Source organism: Primulina eburnea, chromosome 15 (assembly GCF_022965805.1).
Source record: "Primulina eburnea isolate SZY01 chromosome 15, ASM2296580v1, whole genome shotgun sequence".
Classification (NCBI taxonomy): Eukaryota; Viridiplantae; Streptophyta; class Magnoliopsida; order Lamiales; family Gesneriaceae; genus Primulina; species Primulina eburnea.
The window spans coordinates 34,931,320-34,947,726 of NC_133115.1; the positions used below are offsets into that span (position 1 = coordinate 34,931,320).

The 16,407-nt window shown below is 32.6% G+C and overlaps 2 protein-coding genes across 3 annotated transcripts; both read left to right on the top strand.

Moving 5' to 3' along the window:
* The first annotated feature begins 6,057 nt into the window (after positions 1 to 6,057).
* On the top strand, positions 6,058 to 9,334 carry LOC140814651 (protein DETOXIFICATION 18-like). Of its 2 annotated transcripts, XM_073173692.1 has the most exons (8): positions 6,058 to 6,515; positions 7,329 to 7,873; positions 7,976 to 8,062; positions 8,199 to 8,255; positions 8,346 to 8,584; positions 8,675 to 8,793; positions 8,971 to 9,082; positions 9,282 to 9,334. In XM_073173692.1, the coding sequence occupies exons 1-7, from the start codon at positions 6,258 to 6,260 to the stop codon at positions 9,073 to 9,075; spliced, it is 1,410 nt and encodes a 469-aa protein (XP_073029793.1). In that variant the 5' UTR covers positions 6,058 to 6,257; the 3' UTR covers positions 9,076 to 9,082; positions 9,282 to 9,334. The 2 variants fall into 2 exon arrangements, with proteins under 2 accessions (XP_073029793.1, XP_073029792.1); XM_073173691.1 differs by lacking the exon at positions 9,282 to 9,334 and having other exon boundaries at positions 8,971 to 9,256.
* A 3,098-nt stretch (positions 9,335 to 12,432) lies between these two features.
* LOC140814772 (early nodulin-like protein 2) lies at positions 12,433 to 13,578 on the top strand. The gene is made up of 2 exons (XM_073173863.1): positions 12,433 to 12,943; positions 13,035 to 13,578. The coding sequence occupies exons 1-2, from the start codon at positions 12,760 to 12,762 to the stop codon at positions 13,481 to 13,483; spliced, it is 633 nt and encodes a 210-aa protein (XP_073029964.1). The 5' UTR covers positions 12,433 to 12,759; the 3' UTR covers positions 13,484 to 13,578.
* Positions 13,579 to 16,407: the final 2,829 nt, after the last annotated feature.

The following is a 16,407-nucleotide window of genomic DNA, read 5'->3' on the forward strand; positions in this document are numbered from 1 at the left end:
CTCGTGTTACTACTATATGTACTTATTTTGGTGCAACTATTGTATAATTGTTGACTTGCTGCCGTTTCAAGAACTGTGTTTGTGGCATAAACATGATTCAAGTTAGTCTTGAGTTCGGACGATCACCATTTTTTCTTCGCTGTTTTGGTTAGAATTTTGTAATCATGTCGACAATTTCTTCATCTATTTCTTGTTCCCATTTGATCGAGGATAACACGGGGAAGGAAAAAATAGAATTTTTCTTCACTTTTAAATCAGATTCTTGACATTGTAGGACCAATTTATTTTGGCAGAGAAGAAAAATCAATTTATATGACCTTTTATCTAGTCCAACTATCGGCCAAAAATACCCATTAAATTGTTTTGAAGTTTGATTTATGTTTTCTTGAAAAAATATGCCAACAATATATATGGATTCATTCTATCTAGTACCAATTTACTACCTCAACTCTGTTATGGAACAACCACATACATACACCTAATCTAGAGTGGTAGTTACAACAATGAGTTTCCTTTTTGACTGGATATCATTAGTAAGGAGCAACAAAGAATCACACGAGGCAGGTACAAGGAATCAAACTTGTTTTTGGACACCACCCCATATTGGCCCTGTAAAATGTAACATTGACGCAGCATTCTTCGATGACATAAAATTTGTTGGGATAAGTATGGTGGTGCCAGATGATGAGAGAAAATTTTTTATGGCCTATAACTAACTTGATCAAAGGACTTCGTTGTGTCAAAGAAGGAGAAGCAATATACCTGTGGGAAGCTCTGTCTTGGATTCGCCATTCAGATTATTCAAATGTCCTCTTCTAGGTGGATGCACTAACAGTCCATCATGCTATGACGGAAATAGCGGCTGAGTTTGGATGCATAATGGGTAGATGTAGAGATATTGTAACTACAAACCCAGGTTTCTCGGTTCATTTTACCCGTTGACTAGCAAACGAGATTAACAGTTTTGGGCCAACACACGTTCACCTTTCAGATCAGGTTGGTTTTGGGTTAAGAAGAAGAAGTTAATTGGTCCGTTAACGGAAATGGGCCTCCAAAAAGTATTGTTTTGAACCCACGATCAATACAATCTAAAAATCTTATTGAATAAGATTAATATCATTTTTTATCGTAGTGATATGTTGTACAATCACTGTGAAAACTCATTGAGCATTTTGTCGAAATTTACTCCTAAATCAATGAAGAAACAATATATGTAATTTGAAACATAATAGTTTTATATTCCAATAGATTTACCATGGTGAATTTTAAGAAATAAAAGTAATTTTCACCACCATTTTTTAAAACAGCTCGGTTGATTTATTTTCTATTTTAAAATAAATATCAAATTTCTTCCAAATAAAATTTTCACCTTCCTAAGTTATTAAGAAAATTACATGATATAATCTATTTAATATTTTATTATTATTATTATATAAAAAAGGGTGAGTTGAATTGTGTATTGTCCAAATTGTACTTAAGTTTAATTTATTGTCTTAAATTGGCGTTTAATTTATGTTTGATTTATTGTGTGTGTTAAATTTGTGTTTAATTTATTGTGATTATTTTTTAGATTATTATTAGTTTTAAGTTTCATTTATTATATGTCCATTTTTTATATTTTTATTAATTTTAATTTATTGTGTTCATGCCCATTTTTTTTATATTTTTATTAATTTTAATTTATTGTGTTTATGCCCATTTTTTTATATTTTTATTATTTTTAATTTATTGTGTTTATTTTATGTTTAATTTATTGTTCTAATACTATTTTTAAAATTGTGATTTATTAAAGATTTCCAATTGTGAATTTATAAATTTACCTACCAAGTCTGTACAAATAAAAATCATCGTTAATGTGGATGTGTAAGTACATGCATATATATTAGTTGAAATGTGTATTATCCAAGTTGTCCTTGTGTTTAATTTATTGTGATTTATTTTTCAGTTATGCATTGTCCAAACTGTTTTTTTTTTATTGTCATTAATGTTTTATTATTTCACTTACCCTAAAGTATGTCTTTCCATTTTTCAATGTTTATTTTATTTTGTGCTTCTATATTTCGTGTGTTTACTTTATTTTTTTATTGTAATATTATTTTTCGTTTTTTGTCGTTGTTTATGTTATGTGGGGTCGAAAGTATTCTTTGTTATCATGTGTAGATTTCAAGTTTTTGTGCTGACTACGATGATGTGTTTCAGGGTTTATTTTTCTCTCTCTTTTTTCGTTTTTGTCTTTTACATTTTGTTCAGTTATCAATCATATGGTCTGATTTCTTCGAACTATGTTATATCTTGTTCATTTTTAAATGTTTATAACATTTCAAATATGAAATATCATTATCACCATTTATAAAATTAATGATTAAAATGTAAAATTCATTATTTCGACTCGGTGGTTGAAAGTAATAGTCAAGTGAACACTAATGACCAAACACTCAGCAGTTAAAGTCATCGATAGAAGCTTATAAAAAGTAATCGAAATTCAAAAACCATTTGGTGATAAGATTGTTTTCCTTGGAGGTAACTTCATGCAAGTTTTACCAGTTATTTAAAAAATAATCATTCAAGAAACAAGTCATCCAAATTTAGTAAAATCATATTTGTACTGATAAATACATCATTTTATTTTATCTAAAAACTTGATAATCAAGTATATTGAATCAAAGTTGTTAAAAAAACATATTATTAAATTATTTTTGTTCTAGAAGACCATTAAAATATGTGAACACTTTTAATTTATATTTAATCTCATCGTTAGAAAATTTGTAGTGTAAACTAATTCTATAGTTTAGAAAATCAACACAAAAAAATCATAATATAAAAAAAGAGAGTAATAACAAATGAATTGTTTAATCATAAACTTACCTAAACAGTGCAACATTCTGTAATCTTATTTTTTTTAATGATATGAGAACCTGCAGTCGTTTGATATCATTTAGTGTGTACTGAGCAAATAAATGGAATAATACAATAACCCGCAAATTATAAATAGACTGTACTATGGATACCACAAATTGCACCTAACCTAATGAATGAATTTTGCACATGATGATAACATGGTCATTTAGTGACATTATAAAACCTAATTATTTCACCTAACCTCGTGCAATTTTTATTAGTACAACACTTCGTCTTATTTTATTATACGATTCACACGCAAATTGTCTCTTTCCCTAGTCATAATTTTCGGCCGTGGACACAAATCATATGGGTAGGTAAATAATACAATAAATCCACATTATTTTTCTGGAAGAGAGGGAATATATATATATATATATATAACATGAAAAAAAGATGTAAATTCCTGTTCCAAAAAAAAAAGATAGGAACTTTGACTTTTGGACTGGTTGTTGGGGTTGAATCGATAAAACTTGTGGAAGTGGTCTAAATTCTTACTCCCAGTTATATTTTTACTTCGAAGAAGACAAAAGTTGGGGATTCACGTTGGATACGAGATTATATCCAGACCATCTTCCACCAGGATATAATATATCAGCAAGTAGAAGAGTGGTGGTGGAAGAGTAGAGCCGGAGCCGTATCTTTTATGAGGCAAACCAGCGGTTATCTCATGGCCGACCCAATAAGAGGCCCTTTATATACATAAATATATATATATGTTATATGTTATTTGTTTTTTAACTCACTCTAAATCTCAACCCTGATTTTTTTCTCATTCAGCAAATAAAGTTTACCGTCCCCTACTTCTATTAAACTGAAGGTAAGTAATTTTTTTCATTAATTATGCTTTATTTTTATTTCAAATCTTTTTTTTATAAATGCACATTTATATTTATATTTGTAGATTAATCTATCAAAAGATATTCACTAAAATGAAATTTATTTGTGATATAGGCACTCTATTGTGCTTAGAGATCATATTAATTAAATATATAACTAAAGCACATATCGCATTATTTAAATTCTTTAATGAGTTATAACTGAATTATGAGTTTCATATAAATTTAATGCGCGACGTGTGTAATTAAGAAGTGGATAGTCTAAGGAAATAAATAAATTGTGAATAGAGCTTGGATGTGTAGACCGTTGAAAGATGAAATTCATTATTTTTTGGGAGTTTTTTGTCCTTTCATTTTGTAGTTTGTTACTTCGACTCAAAGAATTCTTTGATTTTATAGTTTCTACAATCATATAGACTAAAAGTGTAGTTTCTACAAAAATTATCTTCGATCAACAATATCGCAAGATAGATTAAATGGACAAACTATGTTGTCGATTGAGAAAGAAATGGTCAGAAAATTGGATTACATAGATTTGATAAATATTTTCGCATCTAAAAAACTAGACGAGTAGTATTTATTTAGTTATTTTAAATATATATTAAGTTGTTATTGATTTAATATATTGATTTTGATATATTTATGTATTTATTAGTATATTATTAATATATTTTTCATTTGCAAATTGAATTTTATATTTATTACTGCAACAAGAAGGTCCATTTTTTCATTTTCGTTTCAGCCCTCATCCAACACAGGTACGGCTCTAAGTAGAGATAGTTCAGTAGCTTGGGTAGGTGAAGATGTCATCGAGCTATGGCGCAGAGGCGGCGACTCAGCTGCTGGTGAGGAAAAAGGTGGAGGGATATGGCTCAGCAAGGTTATTGATGTGGAAGAGGCTAAAGATACTGACCCAATGAAGAAACAATATATATAATTTGAAATATAATAGTTTTATATATTATCAAATAACTTTCCAGTAGATTTACCATGGTGAATTTTAAGAAATAAAAATAATTTCCACCACCATTTTTTAAAACAGCTTGATTTATTTTTTTTTCTATTTTAAAATAAATATCAAATTTCTTCCCAATAAATTTTTCATCTTCCTAAGTTATAAGAAAATTACATTATCTAATCTTTTTAATATTTTATATTATATTATTATTAAAAAGGAAAAGGATGAGTTGAATTGTGTATTGTCCAAATTGTCCTTAAATTGGTGTTTAATTTATGTTTGATTTATTGTTTGTGTTAAATTTGTGTTCAAGTGTCTAATTTTTTGAGATTATTTTTTAGATTATCATTAGTTTTAATTTTGATTTATTATGTCCATTTTTTTTTTATATTTTTGTTAATTTTAATGTATTGTGTTCATGCCCATTTTTTAAATTTTTATTAATTTTAATTTATTGTGTTTATTTTATGTTTAATGTATTGTTTTAATATTATTTTTAAAATTGTGATTTATTTAAGACTTCCAGTTGTGATTTTATAAAATTACCCACCAAGTCTGTACAAATAAAAATAATCATTAATGTGGATGTGTAAGTACATGCAAATATATATATATATTTGAGTCGAAATGTGTAGAATTTATTGTGATTTATTTCTCAGTTATAAATTGTACAAACTGTTTTTTTTATTGTCATTAATATTTTATTATTTCACTTACAATAAAAGTATGTCTTTTCATTTTTCAATGTCTATTTTATTTTGTGCTCCAATATTTCTCTTTTATCGTCATGCTCTTCTACATTTTGTCAAGTTATCAATCAGAACTCGTAAACTATCTATGTTTTATTATTTAAATGTGAAGTTCGTATACTCATGTTATTATGTTATATGAGTTATCATTTTTGTGAGTGCTAGTTTTGTAGTTATCTTATATGATCTGATTTCTTCGAATTATGTTATATCTTGTTCATTTTTAAATGTTTATAGGCTTTTCGGTTTTTTCTTTTTAAAAAATTTTAAATTTCCGTATTGAAATTTAAATATCAAAATTCAAGGGATAATAATCTTTCTATGAAATGAAACTTGAAATATAATAAATTTTATGCTCATGAATTATTCTGCCACAAAGATATATAAACAAGTTCAACATGAGATAAAATCCTCCCTATGTGGTTCATTGGCTCAAAAAAATTTCATATTGATTGCATATGGGTAGGTAAATAATACAATAAAGCCACGTTATTTTTTTCTCTGAAAGAGAGGGAATATATATTTTTTTATAACATGAAAAAAGATGTAAATTACTGTTCCAAAAAAAGAAAAAGATAGGAACTTTGACTTTTGGACTGGTTGTTGGGGTTGAATCGATAAAACTTGAGAAGTAGTCTAAATTCTTACAATAAATAGTCCCAGTTATATTTTTACTTCGAAGAAGACAGAAGTTCGGGATTCACGTTGGATACGAGGCTCTCCACACCATCTTCCACCAGGATATAATATATCAGCAAGTAGAAGAGTGGTGGTGCAGGAGTAGAGCTAGTTCAGTAGCTTGTGTAGGTGAAGATGTCATCGAGCTATGGCGCAGAGGCGGGGACTCCGCTGCTGGTGAGGAAAAAGGAGGGGGGATGGCTCAGCAAGGTTATTGATGTGGAAGAGGCTAAAGATCAGATGCTTTTCGCATTGCCAATGATACTGACCAATGTTTCGTATTACTTCATTCCATTGGTGTCTGTTATGTTCGCCGGCCACCTCGGAGAACTCGAGCTCGCTGGGTCCAATCTGGCCAATTCTTGGGCTGCTGTCACTGGTTACGCTCTCATGGTACGTACCTTGTTTCTCTGTTTCTTCTTATTTCCTGCTATTACTCAATGCATTTGTTGATAGATTTGTATGATCGTGGTTGAATTTAATTTTTGGCATATTGAAGCATGTAACTGTTGTTAGAGCATGTGATTTTGATCCGAGAAGTGATTTTTAACCGAATCACTTTCTTTAATTTGGAACTTGCGTGCTTCTTCTTGTTGTGGTGTATGCTCTCTTAGAGCATTTTCAGCAAGGGACCGTGATCTTCTTATTGTAATTAGTGCTGTAAGATGTAATTAAGAGGTTTTGTTTTGGAGACGGTTAATGCGATCTGTTGATTTATCTTGACATTTATTTATCTGTCTCTGTCTATTCTGGTCCTTGTTCTATGATGTAAGGAAATTTAATATTGGCTACAAGAAATGGGATTGTCATGAAAATTGTCTTTTTTAATTCACTCTTAATCTTGGTTGCAAATTCTACCGATTCATGCGATATCGGTGATGCAAAAAAGCGATATTTGATGATACAGTGATGATTTGCATGAAAGGGTTTTCGAAAAACAGGGATGCCGAGTTTTATAGACAACTTTACTGCTTTAATTGGCTGTCTGTCTTTCTCTCTAGAAAATTGATTTTAGAATTAGTAGTATCCGTAGTTACCTAAAAAAGGTAACATTTTTAACTTTGTTTTATCTTTTATGAAACATCTGGGAAATACTCAAAACGTATATAACATGAAGAAAAGGATGGACCTAAATCTACTATCAGATGAAGTGTTGCTTCAATTCTTCTCATTGATTGATCATGAACTTTTTGCTTCTCGCTCTAGGTTGGCTTGAGTGGTGCACTTGAGACATTATGTGGTCAAGGATATGGTGCAAAACTATATGGGATGCTAGGGATATATCTACAAGCGTCATGCATTATAACCATCGTCTTCACGATTGCAGTATCCATTCTGTGGTGGTTTTCCGATAGCGTATTGATTTTCTTGCATCAAGATGCTCAAATAGCAGATCAAGCTGGTCTCTATCTGAAGTATCTCATTCCCGGGCTCTTTGCTTATGGTTTTTTGCAAAATCTTTTGAGATTTCTTCAGACACAATGCGTGGTAATGCCGCTCGTCGTGTGTTCGTTGGTCCCTTTAGCCCTCCATTTGGGAATCGTCTACGTTTTGGTTCACTGGACCACACTGGGATATAGGGGAGCTCCAGTAGCAGCTTCAATTTCGTTGTGGATTTCAGTACTTATGTTAAGTTTATATGTGCTCAAAGCGAAGAAATTTGAGAATACATGGGAAGGTTTTACCCGCGAGTCTTTTAGTCATGTCTTTACGAATTTTAAGATTGCTCTGCCTTCTGCAGCCATGGTTTGGTTAGTAATTCTTATAAATTCATGTTTTTATATGATCCGTGTTCAATCGGATTGAAAATTGGATGGAACAATTAATTTTTTTTATTCATCTGTTTGAATCAGTCTGGAGTATTGGGCATTTGAGATTCTAGTTTTGCTGGCGGGATTGATGCCAAACTCTGAAGTTACTACTTCTCTGATTGCAATGTGGTGAGTTTTCTGCTTATATATTTCTCTGAAACTCTGTCTGGATCAAAAGATTTTGCCATGAAATTTGAAAAGATAATCATTTAAAGCACGTTTCTTGTCTATTGTCTAAGTATCAGCCCCTGTAATATTTATGCAGTGTAAATACAGAAGCCATCTTGTTTATGGTTGCTTATGGCCTCAGTGCTGCAGCTAGGTAATCACTCTGAAAATCGACAAATCTTTCAACTACCTCCATCTCCTCCTTCCGATTAAATCTAATAAATCTTGCCATTTGTCCTTGCAGCACGAGGGTATCTAACGAGTTAGGAGCAGAAAATCCAGCTCGAGCTAGACATGCCATGGTTGTCACCCTTAAACTAACTGTTCTTGTTGTAGTTTGTGTTGTATTAGCCCTATTTTTTGGCCATAATATGTGGGCTAGCTCCTTTAGCGACAGCCATGTGATTATCGATGCATTTGCCTCGATGACACCCCTACTGATTGCATCTGTTACATGCGATTTTATTCAAGGAATCTTATCAGGTTGGTTTGCTCCCCAAAAGTGTGCATGTTTCTTGAAGATTATCTGAATAATTTTTTATGTTAAATTCTTAAATTGCACTAAATTTACAGGAGTAGCAAGGGGATGTGGTTGGCAGCATTTGGCAGTGTTTATTAACTTGGGAACGTTCTATTGCATTGGCATGCCTGTTGCTGGTCTACTCGGTTTCAAGTTTAAACTATATGCTAAGGTAAACTTACCTATATATATTCGTATTAATTTTTACTAGCATCATATTTCTTCTGCATGTATCGAACACGTACTAAAATCCCATTTTTTTAAATTAGATGCTCAACTTATGAAGATGGTCTTTTTATACACTAAAATTACTTTGTCGACTGCTTTTCTTTTTTTGGTTTGGAAATAGGGACTATGGATCGGGTTAGTTTGTGGTCTATCAGTCCAGATGATAGGTCTTCTTCTGCTTTCGAAGTTCTCAAAGTGGACAAGAGTGGAGCTGTCCCATGCATGATTTATCCTCCGACATTGAAGCCAGGCCTGTTCAAGTTTTGTCCCGTTAGATGAACCCGAAAAATTCCCCAATGAGATCTATTTTCGATTAATTTATTTCTCTAATGACTTTTTGAACAAAATCCCAATTAAGTGATTTTCATTTTGAGTTCAATATAATGCTATAAAACGATTAAATATCAGTATCTTCATCCGAAGAAATAATTATACAATCAATGAAGGAATGAATGCGCAGAAATCTTGCGAGGTGCCTTGGTGATTTTGTAATATAATCATACAAAGATTTAAGATTATCTTGATTGTCTTAAATTTTGTCGTAAGCCTCGAGGCACTATCAGTAGTTGTTTCGTGATCAAGGTACGAGATTGATAATATCTTAGTGATCAAGGTACCGACCAAGTATATTTTTGGTGTCAACAGACCAGAAACCATCAACTACATGATTCCTCATGGTCTCCGTGGCAATCAGACAAGGATTCGAGTAATTTTTCAATTCATCGATCTTCTCCTTCAGATTCAAGCTAGTAGTTCTTCCCATCTATCCTGCGGCACAAGGCTATGCCAAGGATTTAGGGGGGAGAGTTTGGATCGTGCCGAATGCAGGATGTTTGGTCATAATATGTGAGCTAACTTTTTAAGCTACAAGACTATCCTTTGCCTCGATGACAGACATTCCTAGCAAGAATTTGTGATTTCATTCAAGAAATCCTATCAGGTCGATTTGATCGCCATGAAGTTTTTACATGTGTTTGGAAATGATTTGATATTTATTGAAAAGATGCAGTGGATTGGCAAGATGATGTTAGTGTTCGACATTTGGCTGGGATGGACTTGGGAACATTCTACTTAATTGTTCGGCATTTGGCGAACCTGTTTTTGAAGAATAAAAGCAAGGAATTGATGGGGAGAAATCATTTGCTTCCAATTCGTAGCTGCTTAGAGAATGATCAAAGAGAGGAACGCAAAGTTTCTCGTTTTATGCGTAATGAAAAAAAAATGTTGGAACACAAAGTTTCTCAACAAAAAAAAAATGTTGGAATGCGTAATGAATGAAAATTAAGCAATAAAGATACTAGAAAAAAAAAGATACTCGAAACGAAAAAAATACATTATTGTAACAGCACGGGGAGTCACTTTTTTGGGGGGACTGTACCACCTGAAATTTTTTCAAGGTGCATTTTTTCGAAGTATAGGTGCACCCAAAGTGGCGAGGGGCGCTAGCTAACAATATTTTTATTCTATTTTCTAATGGTAAACGCACCCTCACCCGAAAAGTGGTGTGGGGGAGTCAGCGTTGACTGTTCCCAAAAAAGTGTCGTCTTTTTACGGATCAATGCTTACAAGAGGTCTCATTTGCATGGGCGGAGCCAGCTAAGGCCCAGTGTGGGCACTTGCCTACACTGGGCCTTAGCTAACTATGTATATATATTATAATTTTTAGGAAAAAAATTAAGTATATATATATATATATATATATATATATATATATATATATATATATATATATATATTTTAAGTTGTAAATCAAAAATTTTAAGTTTTGATATTCTAATATTGTGTAATTCCCCAAATTAACTTAAAAAACAACAAAAATATTTCTTTAATAATTTATAAACTCAAATTTTAGATTTTTTACTTGATAGTACTATTCTGATTGACAATATGTAATATTCTATACAATTTTTTCCACATAAGCCCCATACTTCATATGATTTGATTAATAATCATTCCAATTCATATTTACTAATGTCACATTTTTTATATTCCCAACAAAATCCAGAATTTTATGAAATTTAAGATCGTTTTTTTCATTTAATATTATTCGATCATTCAACTGTTTTATTTTTTTGCAAGCGAGAATGAATTTATGCATATTTTTCGTTTGTAAAATTTATATTTTCTATCAGATTTTGTTTTGATTGTTGGTTTTGTACGCAATATTTTTTGTCATTTTTCTGATGTTTTCCATCAACTAACAGATGTTTCTGGCTTTGTGTAGCTTGTGTTCTAATCTTAGAACACATTTTTTATGGTTTTTGTTTAATCGGTTTTTTTTTTTTGCTTTATTAATTATAGTATATTATTGCCTACACTGAATAATAATTCTGACTCCGCCCATGCTCATTTGGACTTGTGATCGGTTTTTTACACTCCAAAAAGCTTTGATCTGAGTGAAGGAACGTAGATATCAAAGACACAACATATTCTTCATAATATATCACTACATTTGAGAGAATCAAACAAAAAGAAGAACACTTGAATTTATATTATAATTGAATATTTCTTCTCTTTTCAAAGAGAGTTTGCTACATTTTTGTTTGTTGAACTTGTGATTTGTAGTACTACTATCACACGTTGTAAGTCATTGTTTTTTGGTAGACGATTGACATATTCAGTGAGCTTCATGAGAGTTCTCTCTTGCCTCTACTTCAAACTTATTATCATATCTTGTTTAATATTTTTATTTTTAGGTTGCAGATCTCGTGAAGATGATTTTGAAAAATACATATCATCAACAAAATCTTCTACCTGTTAGATTGTTGGTATTTTTCTTATATTTTTCCCCCAATAGTTAGTTATGAAACTAATGAATTCAAAATTCTTAATATAAATTCATCATGTATGTTTTTTTCCAAACTATTTTTACTAATATTGATTCAAATTTTTTTGAATATTTTGAGGGTAAATTGTCTTTAAATCCCCAAACTTCGGTTTTGGAATCGTTGGTACCAGAAAAAATGTGTTTGTGCTATTTGATTCACAAAAAAAAAAAGGATTTTTGCACACCCTGGTATATCGTTTTTCGAATGAAAATTTGTACAAAATATTGAAAATATCGTATCAATATATGATATTTGAATACCAGTTCTTTCAAATTTGATAATAATATATAATTTTTGAGAACTTAAACATGTATAACAAGTATTGATATTAATGACACGTCTTTTCTAAGATGAAAATCAATACAAAATATTTAAAATGATACTAATATATGATATTTGAGTATCGAATATTTTAGATATGATATTTCAGATATGATATTCGAATACCCAAACAAGTGCATCAAATATTGATGCCAATAAAGTTATTCCAGTTTTATAGTCAAATATCTTATCTTTTGTGTCACATTTAAAAGAATACGTATTCAAATATCATATATTAGTATCATAATTTTATTGTTTTGTGTTGATTTTCATCCGTAAAACATACGTAAGCTCAAAAATTTCAGATTTTTTTTTGTGTGAATAAGATGTTGTAGAATTTTTTTTTAAAACACAAACTATGTTTGGATTTACGGATTTAAATAAAAAAATTGCAATATTTTTAAGTAATTTTTTACTTCTTATCATTTCAAAACTAACAATATTTCAAACATTTATTTATTATTTTTACAAATTCAGATATATCAACAAATGTAATTGCAACCTAAATATTTTTTGAAAATTATCCGGATCCTCTAGGGTTCATACAATTCAAGTGCCAGGTACTCTCCAGTTCAATATTTTTGCTTACCGTTTAGTCTTTGGGTGTATGCCACATGTCTCCTACATGCAACGGTAAACTCTCTAGTCTTCGTCTCTATAAAATCCATTTCTTCCTCATTTTTCTTTGTCCTTCTATTCCTTTCGATTCATTCTAAGAATTCATTCTGTTTTCTGTACCACCATCGATTCTTTTTCAAGCCATGGCTGATAATCTGATGATGATCTGTGTTCTCTCTTCTCTCGCGTTGGTCTTTGCTTGTCTTATTCGATCCTCGCATGCTTATCAATTCATTGTTGGAGGCAAAGATGGTTGGGTTTTAAACCCTTCTGCAAGCTACAGTCAGTGGGCTGGAAGAAGCAGATTTAGTGTTAATGACACTCTCCGTAAGTACTTATTGATGAAAGCTGATTGAATTTTCAGTGACTACGAGCATACTTCACTGAACTTTGTTTTGTGGTTTTCTACATATGTCAGTGTTTAGGTATCAAAAAGGCTCGGATTCGGTTTTGGTGGTGAACAAAGATGATTATGACAACTGCAACACCGGAAATCCGATACGGAAATTGGACGATGGAAACTCAGTCTTCAAACTTGATCGATCCGGGCCTTTCTACTTCATCACCGGCACCAAAGAAAACTGTGACAAAGGCCAGAAGCTAGTTACCGTCGTCCTGGCCGTTAGGAGCCCCCCAACACCGCCATCTCCAAACGGATTATCATCTCCACCAGTTATCTCGCCGTCATCTCCACCAGGATCTCCGGGTACTACTGTTCCGGGGGCAGGGAACACTCCAGCGGGCGATAACTCACCCGCGGGTCCTGGTTCATTTGCGTCCCCGGCGTTCAGTCCGAGAGTTGTCTTGGTGCTGGCCGTTTCGGTTGGGTTGAGTTTGAGCTTTGGTGGCTTCGTAATCTCACCTTGATTGCTTTGTGTAGGTCTTCGAACTTTAATTTAATTTAATTTATAAAAGTTAACTGGCTGGCTTTTTTCTTTGGTTATTATGTTTGTAATTTATAATTGGTGGTTGATTTGGAACTCAATTTGAACATAATAATAATAATAATAATAATAATAATAATAATAATAATAATATAATATAATTTTGACGTTGGAATATTATATATATATATATATATATATATATATATATATATATATATATATATATATATATATATAATAAACTCTAAAGTGCAAAATGATGATTTGTGACGAGTGTAAAAATGTCATTGGATTTTTTAAAAATATAATTATAAGTGTGTATTAAAAAACGTGAACTGTCACATTAAAACAACCTGATATAAGGGCCAAATAGTTTGGTGAATACACACAAGTATGCACATTTGTGATGCATACCAATTTTAATGAAAAGTCACCACCACATTTTACCATAAATAAATTCCTTCCAAACTTTAGGAAAACCATACATCAGTTGTAATGTAGAGTACATAATAGAAATTTAGTCCCCTAAATTAAATATGATTAACAATCATAAAAATGTTTATTTTACTTAATTTGAGTTTAAATTTTAATACGAGTTATTGCTATTTAATTTGTTATATATGTAGTTTTTCTTTTTATTTATTCTATCGGCCTTCCCTTGAATTACACTTTAAACTTGTTAAGATTGGAACTTGGATCTAACTCAACCCCAAAAGCTAGCTCAAGGGGGGAGGATTGTCCAAGCCAATATATGCCACTGAAAGGTTATTTATCCAACCGATGTGGGACAATTAACACACCCTTCTCACGCCCAGTAATGAACATCTGGAGCGTGGAATTTACAAATGACCCAATTATGGGCAGCACAGGTGGCCTAATTATAGGCAGTCCAACACATAACGGTGAAAACCTGACTCTGATACCATGTTAAGATTGGAACTTGGACCTAACTCAACCCCAAAAGCTAGCTCTAGGGGGGAGGATTGTCCAAGCCAATATATGCCACTCAAAGGTTATATCAGAGCCCGGGTTTCACCGTTATGTGTTGGACTGCCTATAATTAAGCCACCCGTTCTGCCCACAATTGGGTCATTTGTAAACTCCACGCTCCAGATGTTCATTCATGGGCGTGAGAGGGGTGTGTTAAATGTAAGGACCGTGTATCGTATTATCGTAAATCCTGTGTTGATTATCGATAATTAATGAAATTGTCATGTGATTATGTAATTATGTATATCATGACACTGAAATTGAGAAGATGAATATTTAATATAAATTGACGTTGTAAGAGCTCGATTGGAGAGGTCGGACGCCAATTTAGTACAAACATTCAATTTTGTACAGAACGAGTGGCGCCCGGGCGGTAGAAAATGACCGCCCGAGCGCCAAGGCAGAAGTTATGTGTGTTCGGGCAGAACACACCGCGCCCGAGCGGTAATGTTTGACCGCTCGAGCGCGGCACAAATAAGATCCGGGGGCAGAATGTCTCGCGCTCGGGCGCGAGAATTCTACCGCCCGAGCGCGGTAAACGGTGAAGGATAAGAACAAGTTGCTGCATCGTTTCCTTCATTTGTTTTCAGAGACTTCGAGAGAGACACGAGAGAATTCCGATTTTCTTCGCCCAAATCGACTTCGAAACGCCGTCTAAACGCGAAACAAATTATATATTTGTGATCGTCGCGTTGAGGACTTCTGACTGAGGTAATTTTCTTCTAGTTCCAGCAGCTTTATATATCAAAGTGCTGGAATAGCATGTATTTGAAGTTGAATTTCTTATATGTAGTAGAATAACCGACAAGAAACTCATATTCGAAGTCGGAATTGAATTATGATATGATTTGGATTTGATATGAATTGTTGAAGTTTCAAATGATATTTGAAACTCATATTAATGATTTTGGAGTATGTTATTGATTGAAATGAGTATGTAATTGATGTAGATAAAGTGTTATCTTCAAGCTACATCAATTGGAACGAAGAATTGAGGTATGTTGCGACCGGGTAACATACGACATGTATCTGTATTATATGATATATGTTGGATTGATTTGATTGATTGGATTGGAATACGTGTCTATGTGCCTATTTGATGATTTAATGTGGCATACATGACATTGAGATTGGAGTATCGATGTATAAAATAAATGTTTTGTTAACACACGTCATTTTATGCATACATCGATACATGACATGCACGTTGAGCTATGATCTTTGGATACCCTGATATGATTGGATTGGATTCCGGGGTTTGTGAACACAATCGCTATGCCGGCATTATATGACCCGTAAAGCATAGACAATTGTGGCCCCATATGATTGGATATGAGATGTGGGATTGATGGCGCTTCGTCGACGCTATCATATGTGTATTCCCATATCGGCCGGTGTTCCAGCTCGAGCATTGATTTGATTTGATAGCGATTCGATTGATTCTGACATGTGCTCAGTGGATGGGCATTTGACCTGATACCTCCACGACATACATGCATTGCATACCATATATCATTGTTTAGATATCTGTGGTACATATGATTGGTTGTTCCATACGGAGCTTTGCTCACCCTCAAGGGGGGCTGTTGTTGTCTTTGTGTGTGGACAATGGCAGGTACTCCAGGATATCAGGAGATCGGAGAGGGTACTTCTGGTGGGAGCCACAGCTTGGGCTGAGGTTTATGTTTATATCTTGTTCCCAGTATATATGTATATGTATCTATATACCAGGGCATGTCCCGAGTATATGATTGGTTGTGATTACGTGTGGGCATGATTATGACGTGAGATGAGATACTATTTCTAGTATTCAAATAAAATGATTTTGGCTCATTGTAAAGAAAATTTAAAACTCGTTTTCCGCTGTGATTAATTAACCCTAATCAGATTGCATTGTAATAACGATTAGAAGCT